Raw genomic sequence first — 25408 nt, 5'->3', positions numbered from 1 at the left:
ATATAAAATACCCAATAAAAGAGAATGTGTCATCACAGAAAAAAAAATTCAACATCCTCAACCGTTAGGCAAATACAAATATAAGCCACATTAATATTCTATCTCATCACAGTCAATTTGACTGTGGCCAGGACAACAAGTGACAACAGTGAGTGATAAGGTCATGGAGAAAGAGAAATCCTTATCCACTGTTTGTGGGACTACAAACCAATGCAGTCGATATGAAGGCTTCTCAACAAAATGAGTAGACCTACCATATGGCTTAGCTGTACTCTTCTTTGGCATACTCTCGAAAGACTGTATCTTCTACCACAGAGGAATGTGGACCTCCATGTTTGCTGCTGCACTATTTGTAATATCTGGGAAAAGAAAATATGCCATATGTGTGTGTGTGTGTGTGTGTGTGTGTGTGTGTGTGTGTGTGTGATTTTATTAACCTGCTAAGAAAAATGAAATTATAAAGTTTCTTGAGGGTGGAAAAGGCTGGAGAATATTACATTAAAATGGTGTTCTAATTTCAAGGAGACAAAATCAAATGTTCTGTAACATATGCAAACCCTAACATATATTTGCATAAATGTAAATGAGAAGTTATGAGAGTGCGATCCACTATGGAACTTGATAGGCAACCCTAAGAAGGGAACAAGAAACATAATGACAAAATAGGAGTAAAGACAAAAGGTCACATATGATAGGAAAATTGATGGGAGCTTGTTAGGAGTGGAACAAGAGAAAATGGAGAAGTGGGTGGAAAAAAATGAAACTCAATCGCTTTGATTTTGAAAGACAGGGCAGAGCTCATTGGTAGAGATGTCAGAGCAAGCCATGCAGATGTCTTGTGCAATAGCCTGAATTTCACAGCAGATGATGTCATCCCAACTGTCCTATAAATTGAGCAAAGCTTCAGGTGCATCTACGCAACTTATCTGCACCAATACCCAGGACAACAGGAATGGCTGTCTCAGTTCTTCGCCTGATGGTTGTCCTGGGACTGAGTGCCCTAATCCTGACATGCTGGGCAGGTAAGTGTTTCTGATCACAGCCCAGAAACTTGGCCATAGTTAGTTGTGATGGGTGGAAGCTGACACTGATCCAAAACACTGAAGGGGAGGGGCATTTTGGCACCACAGAAGGAACACTGGCCTGGGTGGTTAGAAACACATCTAATACAGAAAGCAGTTTTATTAAGCTTAATTTTTGTTGTATCCTCCATTCTCAGTAAATGCAGGTGACACTATTTCATTCCATTACATTCCTTGAGAAATATTTGTGGGGAGTTTGGATGATTGTAACTAATAATGTTCAATGATGACGAAGATCACTGATGAGAAGTATAAATTAAGGCATGATATTTAATACCTGTAGATGTCAAACAAATAAGGGAAAACTAGTTGTTGACAGTCTCACAGATTCATCATGAAAAGTAAGGAGACAATGGTTTAGAATAGTGCCTGGTTAATAATAATCACCAAAGAATATTAAACATTATTGTTATCATGTATGATATTTTTTTTTCAAGTTTAAGGACAGATTTATTAGCGTTTAAAAGAAAAACACCTTAGGCAGTTTGTATTTCTCAGCAGTGGCTTAGCTGTGGAAAAATAAGTAATGTTATTTGAGTTACCATGTGTCTGTGGCAGACAGACACATGGCAGAGTCAACTTAAAGAAGGTATTAAAGAAGGCCCATAGTATCAGAAAAATCTAAAGTGATATGGGAAGGTGCATGCTTCATGTAGACATAGAAAAAGATGAATAGTTAAACTAATGAGTTGCATAAATGAGTAGTTCAGACAACCTAGCAGAGTCACCAAGCCATCTGGCTGCAACCTAGTAAGCTACTGTGCTAGGGGTGGGAATTCTGGGAAAGAAAGGTACAGTATCTCATTAAGGTGATAATTATTACACCTATCTATTAGCATGGCTTAAGGTGAGCGGCCTTCCTTCTTTGTGAAGGGTGATACTTTAGCCAGGTAACTAATCTGGCACAAGTGGATGTTAGATCTTCCCCCAACCAGATAACTATTCTCTTCACCAAGAGGGGTCTTACGCTCATAGGCCTTTATTGCTTTATTGCTACTCTAAGACTACCCATTAACCTTAAAATCATGTAGGAACCTTATCAGGTATCAGAGACACCCCTCCCACCAAATCCCTCCAGTATCTTTGGTCTCTGCAAAAGACAAGGTTGCTAAGTGATCCAAATACATTTCTTTTAGTGGAGAAAGAACTGAGTATGCATAGGTTCTTTTACCCTAAGATGCATAGCCAATTTTTACCTCCTGTTCCCATTAATCGCCCTCCATAAGAAGTAAGTCTAAGTGCTTTTATAGAAGTATGGCAATGACCAATATGGTTTCTTATAGTGGAAGAGTGTGCTGGACATGGCAGTTGGGGAACCAATTCAGTAGGTCTATCTGAAAGACCCTAAAGAGGCATTGATAATTTCATAAAAACTATGTTTAGTGAGGAAAGAACATCCTTGACTATTGCCTTGAAAGAGATGTAAAAGAGAAGGAAAAACAAGAATTATTTTATTGGTTCTGATCGTCAGTGGTCTCTTGAGAACCCAAGGAACTCCTGTCCACTCTCCTTTGGTCTTCCTTGTACCACTTGTCTAATCTGCTATGAAAACATCAAAGGCCTGGCTTGACCATGGCTTCACTTGGAGGTACTAAGGAAGGTTTTTCTTCTGTGCTGATCCTCCTGTTTGTAGATCAGTCAATGGTTATATAACATTCAGTTTTGTCTCCATGGCTGCCCTGAGCAACAGGACAAGAGACTCTTCAGAGCTACAGGATGTCCAGAGATGTCCCCTGCGACCTAGTTTCCTTGGAGGGCAAGTAGCAAAGCGTTGTCACTTTATATTTTTCTATCCGCATTATAGGCCTCCACAGTACACCAAATGTGAAGTGGTTGAACACTCAGAAGTTCAGTTATATCAGTTTGCTATTTTTAACTACTGGGTAATATTTAGACAAAATTTAACTCAAAACATAAAATTTATATAAACTTTCATTAGACATATGATTTTTCTTTTAAGGCAGTATTTGTAACTAATACCAGGAAAACATATTAATAAGAGAATCCCATTGATTTAAGTAGAAATTTGATATCAACATAGTGAAATTAGAGTTTTGTGTGTGTGTGTGTGTGTGTGTGTGTGTGTGTGTGTATTTTAAGCCTTATCCTTTCCATATCCTATGCAATTTACCCAGACCTCCATAACTTACTTAATCTTTTTAGTTTTCTTTCCCATTCTGAAATCATGTATAATCTTAATTGGCTTTCATAATAACCCTACTAAATAAACATTCCATTTTCTCATTGTCCTTGGTTGGTATAGATTAGTAAATGAAACTTGCAGAGGGCAAGCATTTTTAGTGCAGGCACAAGTGAAAGTGCCTTCTTATTGTGAAATCCAAGTTTCTTAGTTATTCTCACTGCTACTAAGCACATATTTCTTTTTTCTTAATTATTTCTTTTATTTTTTTCATCTTTATTAACTTGGGTGTTTCTTATTTACATTTCGATTGTTATGCCCCTTCCCAACATCCCCTAACCCCTTCCCCTCCCCTTCTCTCTGGATGTTCTTCTCCCCATCCTCCCTCCATTACCGCCCTCCCCCCAACAATCATGTTCACTGGGGTTTCAGTCTTGGCAGGACCAAGGGCTTCCCCTTCCACTGGTGCTCTTACTAGGCTATTCATTGCTACCTATGAGGTTGGAGCCCAGGGTCAGTCCATGTATAGTCTTTGGGTAGTGGCTTAGTAGTCCCTGGAAGCTCTGGTTGGTTGGCATTGTTGTTCATATGGAATCTTGAGCCCCTTCAAGCTCTTTCAGTCCTTTCTCTGATTCCTTCAATGGAGGAGACACACAGGGGACTGAGGGTGCATGCAGCATTCTTATTTAGCAATTCAACATTTTTGTCTGCAGAAGACTATGAATTCTTGACGTATCTGTGTTTGGGGTATTGCAAAAAGCAGGTCCTTGGCAACAGGAACCTTCATGTGTAAGCTAGCAGAACTCACAGTTCCAGATCACCAATAAGAAACCCAGATAAACAATGCAAAAGAATTATGGCAGAGGAGCACATGAAGGTGTCTATATCGACTCTGCTTCTAAAGTTATCAACACAGAGATGGGAAGGGTGAAATTTAAGTTCTAAAGACAATTCTCAGGTCACCTAATAACATCTGAAACTGGTTAAATAAGAACAGTTTAAAGTGTTAATTTCTTTGCTTATAAAATAGCAAAATTAGGGGCTAGAGAGAGGGCTTAGTGGCTAAAAGCACTGTCTGCTCTCCTAGAGGTCTTGGATTCAATCCCCAGTGTGATCTGATGCTCTCTTCTAGCATGAAGTTGTACATGCAGATATGGTAACTTATATGCACAATATAGTAAATAGATACATAAAAAGTCTTTTAAAAAATAACGTAACTATTGATGTTACCAGATAAAATAAACTTGCTTTTATAATCTTTGTAAAATGTATATTTCTTATTTGCTCAAAATTTTATGATCACATTTAGTTAAGAAAGTCAGCTGAATACTCAATGTAAATAAAGCCTACTTTTTATTAGATTTTAAAAGAGATCATATTGGACTTTATGAGTTGAGCTTTCTGGGCTTTCCAATAGCATTTTAAATTTGTATAATATTCTAAAATGTTAAAGAAAATGAAGTTATTATAGATGTTTTGCTATTATTAGTAATAACACTAATAATACCATGGATAAATTGCTGTTAACTTATTCTGGGTCTGATTCTGCGATAGGTGGTATATACACTATGATATCATGATATGTATATATTCATACACGTATGAATACATGAGCAATATATATAATATTTTTCATCCTAGCAACATTCCAATGAAGAAACTGAAATACAGTAGTTAAGTGTGATTTACAAAAGAGCATGACGAATATTTTGCTGAAAGCAAAAAGAAAAATAAGGTTGTAGAACCTTAAACCAAGTGGCACAGCATACATTAATACTGATGAATATGCATGTGACCCAAATACTCAGAGTAACTCCCAGCATTCCATACTCTAAGCCCTGGCTCTTTGGGTGGTGAAAAGCTAGTAGTTAGTATTACACTAAGAGTGTGTAAAAGTGTTATTGTATTGAAAGGGAGGGGCCCTTACTTTGTGCTGGGAACTTTTGCTTTACACATATCTTATCAGAGAACCATTTCTATGGAGGTAATGCGAAGATCATGTGTCCTGGAGTCAGATGGAATTCATACACTGGCTCAGTCACTTTTTCCTGAGAGATTTTAGGTGAACTGTCTAATTTCCTAGAGCATCTCAGTTCTTCTCTAGAAACTGTGGTCACATCTTGTAGTAGGATAAGGATATAGGTCAGTGAGGATATGCTAACACAGCACTGCATGGCAGAAACCCCACAAAAGGAGTCTACTGCTTCTTCTCAGAGTGAACATAAACCCATCTGGGTACTTTGGTTGTGACCTCTATGAGAAAGTCACCATCTTTATTTGAACACTCAAGTGAAAGGCTCTATAGTATATGCTCCACTCTGAAAGAAGCTACCCCAAACCAAAGTATGGTCTAAGTGAAAAACTCCACTGCTGAATGATTGGATCGCTGATTGTTGTCTGTTAGAAGACTTAGAATAAGAAGTCTGTTAAATTTCATTAAGCAGAGTAAATTACAAATACTTACAACCCCCAATGCCATTTTTACTAATAGTTTCTATTTTTGAATATAACACAGATTGCACATTTTTTCATCATTTGTCAGCCCCAGAAGAGGGGTGGCTAGACACTCTCCAACTGAGGCTACAGCTGAAGTGTTAAGGAGTTGAAGCTTGTAGTGAGCACGCAGTGTATATACAAGACATTCTCATGTGTCTTTATAAAGGTTTTATACAAATAATGCTTAGTATTGATCTTAAATTTTATAAACTTCTAGAATGAGCAACAAAGTAGATTTTTCTGGTTTAAACAAAAGAGATCACTCCAACTAAATGAAATATTCTAAAATTCATTTTTCTAGCACTTGTAGTTGCTTCGGTAAAAAAATATTGAAACGAATATTTTATGAATTTCAATTTTCTTTTTTATTGGTTATTTATTTATTTACATTTCAAGTGTAATTTGTCTTCCCAGTTTCTCCTCCAAAAACTCCCTTTCCTCTTCCCTGTCCCCCTGTTTCTATGAGGATATTACTGTACCTACCCACCCACCTACTTCTGCCTTAGCGGCCTAGCTTTCCCCTACACTGGGGCCTCCACAGGACCAAGGGACTCTCTACCCATTGATGCCAGGTAAGGCAACCCTCTGCTACATATGCAGGTGGAGCCATGGGTCCCTCCATGTGTACTTTTTGGTTGGTAGTTTTGTCCCTGAGAGCTCTTGGAGTCTGGTTGGTTGCTATTGTTGTCCTTCCTATGGGGTTGCAAACCTCTTCAGCTCCTTCAATTCTTCCCCTTTCTCCTCCATTGGGGTCCCCATGCTCAGTCTGATGGTTGACTGTGTGCATTCGCATCTGTATTGGTCAGGCTCTGGTACAGCTTCTCAGGGGACAGGTATACTAGGCTCCTAACAGCAAGTGTTTCTTGGCATCAACAATAGTGTTAGGGTTTAGTGTCTGCAGATGGGGAGGAACCCTAGGTAGGGCAGTCTCTGGATGACCTTTCCTTCAGTCTCTGGTCCACTCTTTGTCCTTGAATTTACTTTGACAGGAGTAATTCTAGAATAATACTTTTGAGATAGGTGAATGGCCCTATCCTTGAACCTATGGCCATGCCTATCTACTGGATATGATCTCTACAGGCTCTCAACCAGGCAATGAATTATTGTTAATGTAATTTCATCCCATATTGCATTTATCAGTCTTATCCTCAAAATAAATTGATATTTAACTAAAAATGAACAAGGCATCAATTAATTTTAGGTAGAGTCTGGTCATACTATAGTGCTGTTAATGAAAGAAAAACAGAAAGGTCCTATCTTATCCTATTATCAGAGGTCAGAGAGAAGGCAACCCACTGGAGTTATACCATTCTTCAAGGCCTTTTCATCTCATGAAAATGACCATGAGCATCCCAGGATACTTTTGCATCCTCCATCATGGCTGATGATGTACTAGATAAATGAGTCCTATAGTCATTCTTTGAGTTGCTGCTTTCTCTTGATTTTGCACAGCCTTCTGACCCCCAAACACTATCAATTTCTCCATCCAAAAAGCTAAAATGTGCATATCTCAAATCATTTCCTAGGGAGAAAAATTATACTGCATTTGTAAAATCATTGCTTATAAGCCAAATAATGGTATAAAAATAACAAAAATACCTAACATTTTTATCTTCTGTTCACTCTCATAAAAAGTAAAAGTTACATTCTTTTCCTGCAAAGAGTACAGTTTAATCCCAGAATACTGTTCAAATCTAGATTTTGATATCAGACAAACATGGCACTTGATAATATTTCTATAACCTAGTAATTCTTTCTCTGAGAAGCAGTTTTGAAATCTCTGTCTAACTTCATTTCTTCAACTTCATATTGGCTTAGTAATTTTCATATCTCATAGAATTGTGATGCTAAAAGAACACAGTATGTGTGAACTTCCTGTTAGAGGTATGTGCCCAGGGAAACTAACCATGAAGATTTTATTTTCCCTATTTCCATGATCGTTGGCACAGAAATCACACGGAAACACTAGTGACCTCTATGGCACTGAACACCTCTATTTTCTGTCTCTCAAGCCTGATATTAGCTACATGAGCTATCTCCTTAATGCTACTAATTGTTGTACCTGTAAGTAAGAGCATCTGTCCATGTTCATCAGAGAAGCCGCTACTTGCAACAGATGGCAATTAACACAGGGACACCCTCCAACATGGCAGAGAACAAGACAGTGGAGTGTTCAATCCAAAATTAGACATTCATATCACATTATTGTTCCCTAAGGTTCAAGGATTATCGTGGAGGAGGAGGTGGAAAGATTGTAAAAGCCAGAAGTGGTCGATAACATCAGAAAACATTGTTTTTCCAACACACCAGGGAAGATACACATGAATTCACAAGAGTTGTGACAGCATGCACAAGACCTTCACAAGCCCTGCAAAGTAAAATCTCATCATAGAAGGGGGCAGCCTGATATTAAACCCTACACTGGCTGAGGAACTCTTCAGCATTTGATGACTACTGAGAGAAGGCAGTTTTCTTTAACATTTTAGCCTAATAGGTTGACTGGATACCAGGACACATCCAGAATTAGCTAGGAAACAGAAACTTTTTAAAGATTATACTTGAATGAGATAATATCGTAAAGTCTGGAAGATGTAACTAATGGCATAACTTGGTACCATGTGGATACTAAGGAGTTCAAGGGCTTCTACGTGAGAAACATTTTCCCTTTTTGTTGCTAAGAATCACATCTGACATTATTTTCTGTTTATTTTTTGTTTGCAGATGACAACCCAAATGATAATGACCACCTAGATGAGAAATCAGACAAGCCTGATGACTCTAAAAATCCAGAGCCAGGGTTCCCCAAATTCTTAAGCATCCTGGGTTCGGAGATCATTGAGAATGCAGTGGACTTCATCCTTCGCTCCATGTCCAGGGGATCGTAAGCACTGAGACAAACCTTGTTTTGCTAGATTCATTGTAGATAATGATCACACTCCTGAAAATCAGTGAAATGGAACAAATGCATTCATTAAATTTTATTGAAGAAAAGAAGTCACACTACCTTAAGTTACATTTAATTGTGAATGAATTGCCCTGAATTTTTCTTGTTGGAGTGTGCTTTGTTGTTATCCTAATCATAACCCTTTAAAATCTTGGGGCCATAATAAGAAGGCAGAAGGCAGAACCAAAACATGGAAGACAAGTTTTGGTCCTGATAATGATTATTATGAGTGCTGTGTTTGACTTTGAGTTTGAGTAGCTCATGTAGGCTAGATAAAGTAACCAATAATCTCTCATTAGACATGAGCTGCAGAACTCTCAGGATTAGTGTGTTCGCCACCATGAAGGATGATCCCTCCCAGAGTCCTTCTAATGTTCTCAGTCTGTTTCCTAATACTTCCTGGATTTGATATACCTTGGATGTCACATGACCTCTCCTTATTCTTCATACTTCTTTCACTCTGTTCCCTGATAGCTGCTATTTTTTAAATTTGTGTTTACATAGACACCTAAGCAGAGTTTGAGGAGACTGACTTATTATTTATCATCTTTAAAATACAGTGGATAATTGTTTGAATTACTCTTCCTATAATCCATACCATGTGTACCAAAAAGCAAGGCTGAGGGTGCAGTTTTAAACAAGCTTTCTGGGTAATTCTGATATGAAAGTCATACCTAGCAAAGTGCTCAACTACATACCTGGGCTATAAAGTTCTACGAAGCTTTAAAATTATGTTCATATTTTATTTAAATATGAATTCTTATGTTTTCCTGGGATATTCATGGCTTATTATACTCAACAAACAATAAATAAAGATTCATTATAAAGGAGTAGTTGAGGCTTGTCTTGTAATCTTTGATATGCTTAAGTCAATGCAGTTGGTTGTATGGTGTTCTGCATATGATTTTCTCCACATGTTAAAACTCAAAGAAATTTTATTTTACTATTACATTCCTTTTATGGAAGTTATATTTTCATCTGCTGCCTCCTCATTATTAACAGAAGCAAGAAGGAAAGTAATAAGAAAACTAATAAGTAAAACATTCAATGTATGCAAAATAAAATAAATAGCTAAAATATCACATAGAAAACATATCAAAGCAAAGAGGCAGAATAATTACCCCTTTGTTCTCTTTCACTAGAGAAGTCCCCTTATGCAAAATGCAAAATTTGCGGTTGTACATTTGCTATCTGTTCCACTTGAGACTTGTAAGATCTCATCTCAGAAATGTTACCTTCTTGTCTGTGTCATGTTCCGAGCTGATTCCTCCTTTGTGCTACTAGAGCTTTGGATGAGATCAGGCTTTAGTGTTGCATAAATGCTCCCTTCTACCTGAAATGCTCTATGTATTCTCATGACCATGGTTAGGTCCCGTAGCTTATCTTCAACTTCCTCCTTAGAAAACCATTCTATCATTCTCTTCTTACTATTCTCCCCTTTCTTACACATTGTCCTCTGTCACTTTGCTTTCAGATGGTGTAATATTACTTACGGCATTATAAAATTATTTTTAATCATGTAGCTTAATGAAAAAAGAAACCAAATAAGCCTATCTAGTCCACTATAATATTATAGCATCTTTCCCAGGGTGTCAGAAAATTAGTATATAATCACACAGATTATACCTGAAATCCATGTACTAAAAATTGAATATGAAAACATGAAGGGTCTTTGTTTAAAAGCAAACCATTCCTTGTCCATGAGAAGAATCTAGATGAGGAGAGAGTCAGGATGTAAACTGTTGCAGAGTCCGTTTACAAAGGAAGACCATGATGCTGCTGAGGTGCAGCATGAGAGGAAGCTTCCAAAAATGCATTGCTAGGTTCTGAGCATGTGAAAAGTTGATGTGAAAATTGTTTAAAACCAGATATAGATCATAAATTGCTTCTCCGCAGAACTTCAGTCTTTAAGGTTAGATAACATAAGCTCATACAATCACGCAACCCAAATGACTAGCAAGATAAATTCTATGTGAATATTAAGATTGACTTCCAGAGTAAGCGATGGGACTAATACCCATAGCAAAATGTTTGGGGCCAATGTGAACTTTAACACAGTTCTTAAAGGACAGAGTGAGATTTGATTCAAAGGGAAAGAGATGTTGGGGGATTCTCAATGTGAAAAATTTGCTTATTTATCCTAATATACCAGATGCCTAAATAGGTTGTCTAGTACATAACAGGTACTACATATATCTATACTGAGAAGAAACTGAATAAACATGACTTCTTTTTCCATTTGTTTCAAGATTTATTGAAGCAATGGGAACTGATTTCCTATGGTTCTAAAATCACATATATTCATTTGCAAACAGGTGAACACACAGACACACATATATAATACACACACACACATGCACACAGATACACACACACACGTGTGTGTGTCTGTGTATAAATATGTTCATGTTGTCATAAAAAATTCCCCACAAATGTGCTCATATATTATTATTTCTGAAATTCATTTAAAAATTTTCACTGCTTATACAATGGTGAAGGTCCATTCTTGATGTCCTTGTACTTTCTGCTATATCTGCCATACTTCCCACCAGACACCTAGGTCTGAACCGCGGATGATATTCTCATGGATCCTCGTTGTTTTTTCATGAGCTTTTCATCCTCTGCCAACAGTCTGAAATCCATAATTCTTTATGTAATCATCAAACCTAATCACTTCCTAAAACCCAATGTCAAAACAAGCTCCAGGAAGAAGCTACAGACTCTTACAATTACAAAATTCAGTCTTTTGCTGGTTTGCTTATTTCTTCATCTTCTTTCATTTTGGATCTTAAAATTCATAATCCTTTGTATTGTCAATGCAAAAAAAAAAACAGCTCTGGTCTTAAAGGGGATAAGAAAGAGTTTATTCTTGAGCCATCTTGAGTGAGAACTATGAACTATTGTTAAAATATTGGGTCTTGTTTGACTGCTGTGTAGGAAAATCTGGAGAAGAAAATTATGCCTCAACTGTAATGGGCAGGCTTAGTTTTGAACATAGCAGCACAGGCCTATAACCCAGACTACTTGAGAGGTTGAGGCTGGAGAATCACAAGTATGACACTAGCTTAAGGAACAAGTGAGACTCCATTTCAAAAAAAAAACTAAAAATTTTTAATTAAAAAAATTTAAGAAAGTAAAGGAAAAATGAGACAGCGTGGTAGGTGTGGTCACACTAACATTCCTGTAACTCCACCTAACTCCTGCTCTCTCTCTCTTTTCTCTTTTTCAAGAAGTTTTATGGAACTTGAAGGTGACCCTGGACAGCAACCTTCAAAAGTGACCTCCTAAGGTGATTTTAACTTAAATTTTACAAGTAAAATAGCATAGTAGACACAGAAAACAAAGGTTTGGATAATTGTATTCTTTGATTTTGGGAACTCAAGCATAAATATAAGCAGATAGGTAAGGTTTTGGTTTAATCTTTATTCTAGTTGTAATTTGTTTCTAAAATTACATTGAAATCCCTATATTGTTATCATCTTATATGCCAATATCCCATTAGGCTCTTAAAGGAGGAAGCCAAGTATGGTGTCAGGGGAAGAGTTCTGATCCATGCTACAGTTCTCCTAGGAACATGGTTTTGGGTTTCTGTCCTTTGACAAATACCTGACATAATCATATTATAAAAAAGAAATCATTGATTTGGGATCTCAGTTTTCATGGTTTTGATCTCAATGCACTGGTGTCATTTCTTTGAGCCAATAGTGAGGCAGTGTATCATAGTAGAAGCTGGTGATGACCTCGGTGCATCATAGCAGGGGCCTATGAACAACTCAGTTCATGTCCATGTAAAGAAAAAGGAACAAACTAGAATCTCATAATCATTTTCCAATCCCACTTTCAAGAATGAAGACTTTGTACATGTCCCCACCCTTTAATCTTTTTAACCATTCCAAATATCCCTAAGCTAGGGACCAAGTCTTTTACATTTAGACCTTTGTGAGAGCATTCCACATCCTAAGTCTAGCTTGCTTTGTACACATCCACCTATAAAATAAGAGGGCAGCACACACTTAAAGTAAAATCTAAGGACCAGGCAAGCATGCAGTTAGTCAGTAGTCATAAGAAGAGTGGAATTTGCTGAGCTTACCACGTGGAGAAAGCACTAACAATTTTTCTGCCACACACATTTCTTTTATGGTTTAAAAACCCAGAGCACCCATTCTTTTTACTCAATAATGTCCTGAAAACTTATGTTGAAATATAAAAAAAGCATTTTAGTGATGAAAAAGTAGTATCAGTTACCTGACGTGAAATGTGTTCCTGCTCCATTTTAAGTGCTGGACATATAACTAATTTTTAGTCTCTGTGAAAGACATGCATTATTATTTTAAGTTTCACAAGTGGGAAAATGAAGGTTTGGGAACATTGTTGATATGGACATATTAATAAGGAAGGAGGAAAAGACTAGAACTTGAACCTCATGCCAAGATTTTGTGTTTTATATCTAAGTCATAATCACTACTAGAGAGCAGAGAATGGCCTAGGAGGAAGCAGCTGACAGTAATGATTAAGCCTTAATGCATGCTAAAATAAACACTTCCCTCTTGATTAGTTGATGCCTCTTATGTACACCTCCAGAATCATGGCCTTTCCCAACTTCTGTGGCCATCTACGCTGGGAAAGATCCTTTTGTCTGCTGGTTCCATTTCATAATTTGGGTGTGGCCAATGTGAGCTGAGAAAGCCATTATTATATTACCCCAGAATATAGCCTACTCTTTCATGAGCTTTTAAGGATGGAAATAAGGTTTGGGCATGGTAATGAAGATATTCCTAAGACAGATAATCCTGCCTTGCTCTCAAAGCTAGATAACCTTCTAAAAACACCGATTGTGTGTTCATGTTTCTATGTTCTCCTCAGGGAAAAGTTTTCCTCTAGTTACAAATGCCCAAATCCTTGTCTTCATTTAGGCAGCTACTCCATACTTGGGATCATTTGTGGCCATATCCCAAATCTGTGCATGACCAATCTGGGCTTCAGTGTAGGAGGAATAAAGTAGATGAAGCAACAAGAGGAGGAAAAGATCATGATGGTACAAGTTCAACCTGTATCATGGACACCTGCTGTCTGTACCTCTATGAAGAGGTAGCCCTATCTCCCAAGGCCTCATTTCTCTCTCTTGAATTTGAAACACTAGAGAAATGTCATGGTTCCTGAGTATAATGATAAGATTTTTTTTGGATATACACCAAAAATAAAAAGTTGTGAACAGAGAGAATTCTGAATGAACTCTAGATGCTATCATAATCCATGAAGAATGATTCCATATGGAGCCATGAATAAGCAAATAAATAACTAAGTTTTGATAAGGAACATCTATTTAAATGACCACAACATGATTACTTATGCATAGCACTTAATGGGTAGTAGAGATGCTTTGGTTCTATGGTAATTGTGTTGTTTAATCAAAAGCAAGTCATCACTTTACAATTAAGTGATTCACAGCAATGTCTGTTTCTCAGAAAATGTGACCAAACTTCTACTTATTTCTTAAATTAAGGTATATAGAATAACGGGGCTAGATTTATAGCTTAGCAATTTATGAGTGCTTACTGCTTTTCAACGGACCTTTGCTTGGTTCCCAGCTCCCATGTAAGGTCTTTCAAAATTGACTGATTTCAGCTCCAAGGTAGCCAAGTCTCTGGTGTCCCTTAACACATACATGCATACACAGAGACGTACGCATGTATATAAGTAAGTAATAACATGATGCTTTGAAAAATATACACAATTAAAGATAATTGATAGATAGATGATCAATAGACATCCTGTGTTGCTCTTAGTAATGTCTTAACACCATTGTCACACCATTTATCACTGTTTTTAGTCCATGCAATTGTGTGTTCATCAGTACTATCTATCATTGGAAAGCTCATCATCTGGGCTAACACTGATTCAGTGTATCCTGAGAACATGCAAGTAAATGCTAGGTACTTATAAGAGGGCCTGGGGAATTCCTTGGGAAAAGGCAACAAGGAGCTCCTGGAGGAGGGGTGATGAGCATGATGAAGTCTTTACAAGAAGGTGAACTGTATAAGTCTACACACAATCTAAGAAGATATAAAAAGGACACTATGGAGATCAGAAAAATAATGTGCTCCATTAACAGAACACCTGAGATCCCCTCAACCTCAACTCCGCAACACTAATGTGACTTGCTTAGGATTTCCAAAAATTTAACTGTTGTTGCCCTGCATTACTTGAAGTCAACTGGATTTGCTGTGTTCTCTTCCTTTTTTCTTTCTTTCTTCCTTCCTCCCTTCCTTCATTCCTTCCTTCCTTTCTTTCTTTCTTTCTTTCTTTCTTTCTTTCTTCCTTTCTTTCTTCCATTTTTTTTGTCTTAAGTCATATGACACATTTGTCTATATGGCTCCTTTCCTCAAAAATGCCCGATAAATCTCATTAGATAATTAAGTTCTTCAGAAGAAATAGTAGATGAAAATGTCCTTTAATAATTTTAATTTCGATACACATTACTTGTAGTAAGAAAATATCTATTTTGGAATGCAAATCTTGTACTTAGATTTACTAAGTCCTACCTGAAAATAAGTAAATTAAATAGAATGTTCTGGTGCAGTTGATTATTAGAATTAAATTTGGGCACACTATTGCATCTCCTTGGGTCAGTTTGTTCTCCTCCAGTCATGAGATTGATGGCATTGTTGTGTCTCTTCTGCAAATATTCAGATCATAGTGAAAGTGATATTTTTTAAAAAATTTATTCATTTGTTTTATTGCACATTCTTTTTATTCATGTTTTTTATTTATTGGACTTTTTATTTACATTTCAAATGTTATCTGCTTTCCTGATTTCCCCTCCAGAAACCCTCTATCCCATCCCCCTTCCCCCTGCTTCTATGAGGGTGTCCCCCCACCCATCCACATACTCCCTCCCACCTCCCCACTCTTATATTACCCTACACTGGGGCATCCAGCCTTCACAGGACCAAGGGCCTCTCCTCCCATTGATGTCTAACAAGGCCACGCTCTGCAAAATATGCAACTGGAGCCTTTGGTCACTCCATGTGTACTCTTTGGTTGCTGTTTTAGTCCCTGGGCATTCTTGGGAGTCTGGTTAGTTGATATTGCTGTTCTTTCTATGGGGTTGCAAACCCCCTCAGCTACCTCAGTTCTTTCTCTAACTCCTCCATTGGGGACCAATTTCTCAGTCCGATGGTTGGCTCTGGCAAAGCATCTCATGACACAGATATATCAGGCTCCTGAAAGCATGCACTTCTTGGCATCCTCAATATTGTCTGGGTTTGGTGACTGTATATGGGATGGATCCCAAGTTGGGGCAGTCTCTATGTGGCCTTGACTTCAGTCTCTGCTCTATTCATTGTCTCCATATTTCATCCTGTAAATATTTTGTTCCCCCTTTTAAGAAGGACTGAAGCAACCACACTTTGGTCTTCAGTCTTCTTGAGCTTCGTGTAGTTTGTGAATTTTATTTTGGATATTCCAACCCTTTTGGCTAATATCCACTTATCAGTGACTATGTACATTGTGTGCTCTTTAGATGCTTCATGGCCATTCCATTTTCCTTGGTTGAGAATTCTTTGTTTAGCTCTGAAGCCCATTTTTAATAGGGTTATTTGATTCTCTGGAGTCTAACTTCTTTAGTTCTTTGTATATATTGGATATTAGCCTTCTATCAGATGTAGGATTGTTAAAGACCCTTTCCCAGGTTAGTTACTTTGTTAGTTGTTACTTTGTCCTATTGATAGTGTCCTTTGTTTTACAGAAGCTTTGCAATTTTATGAAGTTCCATTTGCATATTATTGATCTTAGAGTATAAGCCATTGGTGTTCAGTACAGGAAAATTTTCCCTGTGACCATGAATTTGAGGCTTTCTCCCACTTTCTCTTCTATTAGTTTCAATGTATCTGGTTTTATGAGCTTTATACACGGAAATAAGAATGGTTCGATTTGCCTTCTTCTTCATGCTGACCTCCAGCGGAACCAGCACTATTTGTTGAAAATGCTCTCTTTTTCCCACTGGATGTTTTTAGCTCCTTTGTCAAAGTGACCATAGGTGTGTGGGTTCATTTCTGGGTCTTCAAATCTATTCCATTGATCTACCTGCCTGTCTCTGCACCAATACCATATAATTTTTATCACTACTACTCTGTAATACAGCTTGAAGTTAGGGCTGGTGATTCCCCCAGAAGTTCTTTTATTGTTGAAAATAGTTTTCCCTATCCTGGGTCTTTTGTTATTCCAAATGAATTTGCAAATTGTTCTTTCTAATTCTATGGAGAATTGAGTTGGAATTTTAATGGAGATTGCATTGAATCTGTAGATTCCTTTTCCTCATCACCTCATGATACTTTCTTCAAAATTGACCATACAACAGATCACAAAACAGGCCTGAAGAGAAACAAGAAGATTGAAATAAACCCATGCATTCTATCAGACATGGACTAAGGCTGGTCTTTAATAATAACAAAAATAACAGAAAGCCCACATACACAGGGAAGCTGAACAATGCTCTACTCAATGACAACTTAGTCAAGGAAGAAATAAAGAAAGAAATTAAGACTTTTTAGAATTTAATGAAAATGAAGGCACAACATACCCAAACTTGTGGGACATGATGAAAGCAGTGCAATAGGAAAGCAGTGCCTTCAAAAAGAAACTGGAGAGAGCATACATTAGCATCTTGACAGCACATCTGAAAGCTCTAGAACAAAAAGAAGCAAATACACCAAATTCAGGGCTGCAGTCAACCAAGTAGAAACAATAACTATACAAAGAATCAAGAAAACCAGGAGTGGGCTTTTTGAGAAAATCAGCAGGATAGACAAACCCTTAGCCAGACTAACCAGAGGGCACAGAGACAGTATCCAAATTAACAAAATCAGAAATAAAAAGGGAGATAAAAACAACAGAAACTAAGGAAACTCAAAAAAATCATCAGATTCTACTACAAAAGCCTATACTCAACAAAACTGTAAAATCTGGAGGAAATGGACAATTTTATAGACAGATTCCAGGTAGCAAAGTTAAATCAGGATGAGTTAAACCATCTACACAGTCCCTTAATCCCTAAGTAGTTATTAAAAGTCCCCCAACCCAAAAAAAAGAGCTCAGTACCAGATGGGTTCGGTGCAGAATTCTATCAGACTTTCACAGAAGACCTAATACCAATACTTTTCAGACTACTCCACAAAATAGAAACAGAAGGAACACTATCAAATTCATTCTATGAAGCCACAATTACACTTATACCTAAACCACACAAAGAGAAAACAAAAATGAGAACTTTGGACTAATTTCCCTTCTGATTATTGATGCACAAATATTCAATAAAATTCTCAAACATCAAATCCGAGAACACATCAAAAGGTCATTCACCATGATCAAAAAGTAGGCTTCATCCCAGGGATGCAAGGATGGTGCTTCACTCCTTCTTTAAAAGGGGGAACAAGAATACCCTTGGCAGGGAATAGAGAGGCAAAGATTAAAACAGACACAGAAGGAACACCCATTCAGAGCCTGCCCCACATGTGGCCCATACATATACAGCCACCCAATTAGACAAGATGGATGAAGCAAAGAAGTGCAGGCAGACAGGAGCCGGATGTAGATCTCTCCTGAGAGACACAGCCAGAATACAGCAAATACAGAGGCGAATGCCAGCAGCAAACCACTGAACTGAGAATAGGACCCCCGTTGAAGGAATCAGAGGAAGAACTGGAAGAGTTTGAAGGGGCTTGAGACCCCTTATGAACAACAATGCCAAGCAACTAGAGCTTCCAGGGACTAAGCCACTACCTAAAAACTATACATGGACTGACCCTGGACTCTGACCTCATAGGTAACAATGAATATCCTAGTAAGATCACCAGTGGAAGGGGAAGCCCTTGGTCCTGCTAAGACTGAACCCCCAGTGAACTAGACTGTTGGGGGGAGGGCGGCAATGGGGGGAGGATGGGGAGGGGAACACCCATATCGAAGGGGAGGGGTAGGGGTTAGGGGTATGTTGGCCCGGAAACCGGGAAAGGGAATAACATTCGAAATGTAAATAAGAAATACTCAAGTTAATAAAAAAATAAATAAAAAAAAGAAAATCCATCAATGTAATCCACTCTATAAACAAACTCAAAGGAAAAAAAATCACAGGATCATTTCATTAGATGCTGAAAAAGCATTTGACAAAATTCAATACCCGTTCATGTTAAAAGACTTGGAAAAATCAGGAATTTAAGTATCATACCTTAACATAGTAAAAGCAATATACAGCAAACCAGTAGCCAACATCAAATCAAACAGAGATAAACTTAAAGGAATCCTATTAAAGTCAGGGACTAGATAAAGCTGCACACTCTCTCTCTCCTATTCAGTATAGTAATTGAAGTCCTAGCCAGAGCAATTAGTCAATAAAAGAAGGTTTACCAACTGGAAAGAAAGAAGTCAAACTATCACTATTTGCAGAAAGTGATGTATTTTTTTAATCTTTATTAACTTGAGTATTTCTTATTTACATTTCAAATATTATTCCCCTTCCCGGTTTCCGGGCCAACATCCCCCTAACCCCTACCCCTCCCCTTCGATATGGGTGTTCCCCTCCCCATCCTCCCTCCATTACCGCCCTCCCCCCAACAATCACGTACACTGGGGGTTCAGTCTTAGCAGGACCAAGGGCATCCCTTTCCACTAGTGCTCTTACTAGGCTATTCATTGCTACCTATGTGGTTGGAGCCCAGGGTCAGTCCATGTATAGTCTTTGGGTAGTGACTTAGTCCCTGGAAGCTCTGGTTGCTTGGCATTGTTGTTCACATAAGGTCTCAAGCCCCTTCAAGTTCTTCCAGACCTTTCTCTGATTCCTTCAACGGGGGTCTCGATCTCAGTTCAGTGGATTGCTGCTGGCATTCGCCTACGTATTTGCAGCATTCTGGCTGTGTCTCTCAGGAGAGATCTACATCCGGTTCCTGTCAGTCTGCACTTCTTTGCTTCATCCATCTTATCTAATTGGGTGGCTGTATTCGTATGGGTCACATGTGGGGCAGGCTCTGAGTGGGTGTTCCCTCTGCCTCTGTTCTAAACTTTGCCTCCCTATTCTCTGCCAAAGATTTTCTTCTTCCCCTTTTATATTTTTGGTTGTGAGCCTAGCCTTTAACGGCTGAGCCATCTCTCCAGCCCTCTTCTTCCCCTTTTAAAGGAGGAATGAAGCATTGACATTTTGGTCATCCTTCTTGAGTTTCATGTGTTCTGTGCATCTAGGGTAATTCAAGCATTTGGGCTAATAGCCACTTATCAATGAATGCATACGATGTGTGTTTTTCTGTGATTGGGTTACCTCACTCAGGATGATATTTTCCAGTTCCATCTATTTGCCTATGAATTTCATAAACTCATTGTTTTTGATAGCTGAGTAATATTCCATTGTGTAGATGCACCACATTTTCTGTATCCATTCCTCTGTTGAAGGGCATCTGGGTTCTTTCCAGCTTCTGGCTATTATAAATAAGGCTGCTATGAACATAGTGGAGTACATGTCATTGTTATATGTTGGGAAATCTTTTGGGTTTATGTCCAAGAGAGGTATAGCTGGGTCCTCAGGTAGCTCAATATCCAATTTTCTGAGGAACCTCCAGACTGATTTCCAGAATGGTTGTACCACCCTGCAATCCCACCAACAATGGAGGAGTGTTCCTCTTTCTCCTCCTCCTCGCCAGCATTTGCTGTCACCTGAATTTTTGATCTTAGCCATTCTCACTGGTGTGAGGTGAAATCTCATAGTTGTTTTGATTTGCATTCCCGTTATGACTAAAGATGTTGAACATTTCTTAAGTTATTTCTCAGCCATTCAGCATTCCTCCATTGTGAATTCTTTGTTTAGCTCTGAATCCCATTTTTCAATAGCGTTATTTGTCTCCCTGTGCTCTATCTTCTTGAGTTCTTTGTATATTTTGGATATAAGCTGTCTATCTGTTGTAGGATTTGTAAAGATCTTTTCCCAATCTGTTGGTTGCCGTTTTGTCCTAACCACAGTGTCCTTTGCCTTACAGAAACTTTGCAGTTTTGTGAGATCCCATTTGTCGATTCTCGATCTTAGAGCATAAGCGATTGGTGTTTTGTTCAGGAAATTTTCTCCAGTGCCCATGTGTTTGAGATGCTTCCCCACTTTTTCTTCTATTAATTTGAGTGTATCTGGTTTGATGTGGAGGTCCTCGATCCACTTGGACTTAAGCTTTGTACAGGGTGATAAGAATGGACTGATCTGCATTCTTCTACATGCTGACCTCCAGTTAAATCAGCACCATTTGCTGAAAATGCTATCTTTTTTCCATTGGATGGTTTTGGCTCCTTTGTCAAAAATCAAGTGACCATAGGTGTGTGGGTTCATTTCTGGGTCTTCAATTCTATTCCACTGGTCTATCTGTCTGTCTCTGTACCAATACCATGCAGTTTTTATCACTATTGCTCTGTAATACTGCTTGAGTTCAGGGATAGTGATTCCCCCAGAAGTCCTTTTATTGTTGAGGATAGTTTTAGCTATCCTGGGTTTTTTTGTTATTCCAGATGAATTTGCAAATTGTTCTAACACTCTGAAGAATTGGATTGGTATTTTGATTGGGAATGCAGTGAATCTGTAGATCGACTTTGGTAAAATGGCCATTTTTACTATTTCTTTCTGCAGGCACTCAGAGCTAAAGTGATGTATCTTAGGCAGCCTTTTGTGTCTTTGCTTCGGTGTCCTGATTGTTTTTGCTTTTTTCTATTACTTTAGTTAATTATTTTATCAGACTTGTATGAAGTTTGATTTTATCGCAAATCCTCTCGTGCTTCAAAGTGCAGAAGCATTAACATCTAATGAAAAGGTAGAAAGTCATCAGTCTACTTGCTACGTTTGAATGTCAATTGTTCTCTCTATTTGTATTTTGAAGGGCACACCCTTTTGGCAGCCACGAAAATCAAGGACAGCCAGATCCTGAACATCCAGTTCTGTTTCACAAGTCATGTGAAAACAAAGACTTCAAGGCATCTCCCAGCAAGTCAGAGGAAATTCAGCCCCAGTTTCAGCCAAATACAATTCATTTGAGCTCCATGACTTTGCATTCCTCCTCCTTCCGCAATGTCAGAAAATAAGTATCTTCTTCGAGTTTTAGAATTACACACCTGACTTCATAGAGATTTTTGTTTTTCCTAGCAATTTTCCACATTGTGTTTCATTTTCTAATTTAGGGAAAATTAGATTATGTATTACATATACATATGTGCAAAAGCTAGTTCAAGGCATCTTTATGTATACAATACATGTATGTTAACAGACTCTAAAAGATAAAATAACACATTTCAAAAAAAAAAGGCAGTAGGTAGTAGAACAAGGACTTAATTCTTACTCCAAAAGCTAAGTTCTTAAATTCTAAAGATATACAAAGAAGTTTCAATATTTTACACATTTTTAAAGTTTTCCCTTCAAAATATTTCAAGCAGCATAGCCTGTGTTGCTGAATTAAATGTTAGACTTCTTCTTTTCATTCAAATGTCTGTTTCTCTTTCATGGCCATTATTCTTCTTCTAGAATACAGAGTGTTGAAGAGGGGAGAATGCTTGAAATGCTGAATGCAGCCCATTCACATTGGTACCTTAGGGAACAGAGCTGAGTCCTCAGTAGACATGGCAGCACACCTGACAGAAACATTCCCCAAGAGTGTCCTAATGTGTTCAAGAGGACAGGACTTAAGTCATGGAGCAAGATGAGCATGCATCACTGGAGTCTAGAATACCAACCCATTCTGTTTTTTTCTATTAAGTTCACCAGAGTTTCTCTTCAGTCCTGTCTTTCTCAAGCATCACTCTTATTTTCAATCTCACCCTGAATGCAAGCATTAACTCTTGCTTGTCTCTCTTGCATTTTTTATTTATCTGTGATAGGTTTGCATACAGCACAAAGAACTTTTCATGATATAGATGGATGGAATATTGGACCTAGTGAGAAAATTAAATAAAATGAGATGAGGTGAAAATAAACATTGCATTTTATGGTGAATTGCGATAATCTACCCTTTGCATTTTGATGAATGATGTCAGTTTCAACTATCATATCCTTCTTAACCAAGTTACCTAAATATCTATTAAACTCATATCTGACAATTAGAATGTTACTCTCTACCTTTTTGTTTGGAGGAAGTTGATGGTGTTTGTTTATGGTACTATAGGGGTACATGGAACCCAGAGAAGTTCACATGTAGGCCAGTGTTTTTCCACTGAGTTGTAACCTCTATTCTTTCTGTCTCTGTCTCTGTCTGCTTCTCTCTCTCTCTCTCTCTCTCTCTCTCTCTCTCTCTGTGTGTGTGTGTTTGTGTGTGTGTGTGTGTGTGTGTGTGTGTGTGTGTGTGTGTGTGTTGAGCACATGAACACCAGGAGCCACTGATCTTGTGAAGACCAGAGAAGAGCATCCATTAGCCTTCTCTATTTCTATCACTTTACCTTAATTCTTTGAGGTGGGTGTCTCCTTGAACATGAAAACGTTTCTGCCTTAAATCCACAGCATTATACCTTCCATGGAAGTGCTAGGTGGAAGGAAAGCTTCTGTTTAAATAGAATTCAAATTGTATCAATTCCTTCCACCACTCCCCATCCTTTTTTTTCTGGGAAAAGGTTATGTTTCAGTTATCTCACAGTGGTTAATCCTACCAGAGCTGCCCACTTGCCATCCATTCTCCTATATCTCATCCCTTTGCTCTTTCTCTCCAGGCACATGGAAGGAACCTTCAAAAATTTCTAGAATGTTCTTTTTCATGCTTCAAAGTCCTTTGCTGTTATCTACACATTGCCATACAGTAGAGCCATGTGGCTTTGCCTTCTTTTCATTAAATCCTTTCTTCAAGATTAGGTTTTCAGAAAGCTTCTCATAGATTTTAGTGTTTAAAATCACATCTGCTGGGTAGTATTTCCTATGCCATTTGGAATGTCTCATTTCATTCCATCAAGTCCATCTCTTAACAAGATCTTCAAACTTGATTTATTTCATCTATTCATTAGAATGTTATATTTACATATTTATAAATACACGGACACACACATATGTAAAAAAAAGGGGCCATGAATCTACAAGAAAGCAAGAACGTGAGTTTAAGGTGGTTTTGATGCAGGAAAGGGAAAGAGGAAATTATGTAAATCCAATATAATCTGAAAAAATTAAAGAAATAATTTTTATCTCTTTGTTGTTTTTGTTCCTAGCTAGAGTTTTTCTGTATAGCCTTAACTGTCCTGGAACTCACTCTGTACACCAGGCTGGCCTCAAACCCACAAGAGATAATTCCTGCTTCTTCCTTGCAAGTGCTGGAATTAAAGGAATATACCAACACCACCCAACCAAAGTAATATTTTTTAAAAAGAAAACAAATAGAATAAATATTAAAATATTTTTAAAAATATAAATTTAGGGATTGGGGATTTAGCTCAGTGGTAGAGTGCTTGCCTAGCAAGTGCAAGGCCCTGGGTTAGTCCCCAGCTCCAAAAAAAAAGAAAAGAAAAAAAATATTAAAAAATATAAATTTAATCCATGAGACAGTTACCATGACTCTTTTATTCAAAGTTCCTTGTGCAGTTATGAGCAGTAAAAGCAGACTCTAGGAGCAAATAGTTCTGTAAGTATTTCTTGTACCCACCATTAAGGAAAAAATGAAAACCATGGAAAGTTTACTTAAAGGGAATGCATTATGGGTTCAAAGGGAACATTACTTCAAGCCCAATGTTGCCTTCAAGTGCCTCAGATCTCCACACAAAGGCTGAGTGTCTAAGCAAGCCGTCACATACAGCATGTCATAACCACAAGGACCATCATGACAATGTGAGATATGGAATAGCATCTCTTATGCTCTGTGAGGAGATGTGTGAAGACTTTTCAAAGGCAGCAATATTGGGGTTTAACCTCAGAGATAGTAAAGGAGAAAAAGGAATGGCAATTCCAAACAAGGTAACCATGGCAACTTATCAAGAACTTTGTCTGAGTCAGAAGGCCAGTTTGCAACTAACATCTTCCAATTGCCACACATGATTTCATTACAGCCTCCTTTCCAATGTGACTTTGATTGGCTTTTATGAGATTTTCATGAGGAACATTGATGGTATTTTCTAGGTAAATAGACATTTTTAAAGACTAATGAATATTGTGAGAAAGACTTGGACATATAACAATTACATTATTGATTAGAATTGTCACTACTGTTAAAAGGTAGAGTAGATCCGCACCTCATGATGTATAAGAAATTTTATAAGTTTATTGAATCATGACTGATGCATTATATATACAAAAATTGAAACATGCATTTGAGGAATTTTAATAAATGTATACCTACAAAATTTCCATCTAATAAGATACTGAACATGTTCATTGTACCTAAAATTTTCTCTTGCCATTTGTAACCCATTTGCTTTCACAGTAGGTTGACTTGAGCTTTCTAGAACCAAAATTGTCAGTACAATTTGCTTGGCAACATGGGTAGAAAATGCAGTAGCCCAAACATAAATCACTAGAAACAAAATTAAGAACAATTCATCTCCTATAATTTCTTCAACTAAGTAAGTTGTTTGAGAGAATATCTAAAGTGAGAGTTATTTAAGGAGTTTATCATACTACTCATGCATTAATAAATCCCATGGTGAGTTTTATCATGCACCATGGACACTAGCAGATACTATACTATACTCTCTTTGAACTTTCCCAAAATGAGAGACAATTTACAATCAATCATTCATGAATGCTTAGTTCTCTTTAGAAAGAAGTGT

General features: G+C 37.7%; 1 protein-coding gene across 1 annotated transcript; it reads left to right on the top strand.

The window, feature by feature from the left end:
* Positions 1 to 867: 867 nt before the first annotated feature.
* On the top strand, positions 868 to 21968 carry C18h5orf46 (similar to human chromosome 5 open reading frame 46). The gene is made up of 4 exons (NM_001106149.1): positions 868 to 1022; positions 8440 to 8599; positions 11893 to 11951; positions 21559 to 21968. Exons 1-3 carry the CDS (start codon positions 953 to 955, stop codon positions 11948 to 11950), a joined length of 288 nt encoding a protein of 95 aa, NP_001099619.1. The 5' UTR covers positions 868 to 952; the 3' UTR covers position 11951; positions 21559 to 21968.
* The last annotated feature ends 3440 nt before the right edge of the window (positions 21969 to 25408 follow it).

The sequence above is a fragment of the Rattus norvegicus genome, chromosome 18 (genome assembly GCF_021556685.1).
Source record: "Rattus norvegicus strain SHRSP/BbbUtx chromosome 18, alternate assembly SHRSP_T2T, whole genome shotgun sequence".
In the NCBI taxonomy this organism is placed as follows: Eukaryota; Metazoa; Chordata; class Mammalia; order Rodentia; family Muridae; genus Rattus; species Rattus norvegicus.
Note: the sequence above shows the minus strand (reverse complement) of the source record. Positions and strands in the feature narration are given on the sequence as shown.

Coding starts and splice junctions, on each gene's coding strand:
- C18h5orf46 (NM_001106149.1), top strand. CDS start 953: ATGGCTGTCTCAGTTCTTCGCCTGATGGTTGTCCTGGGACTGAGTGCC. Junction 1,023..8,439: donor AATCCTGACATGCTGGGCAG/GTAAGTGTTTCT, acceptor TTTTGTTTGCAG/ATGACAACCCAAATGATAAT. Junction 8,600..11,892: donor CGCTCCATGTCCAGGGGATC/GTAAGCACTGAG, acceptor CTCTTTTTCAAG/AAGTTTTATGGAACTTGAAG.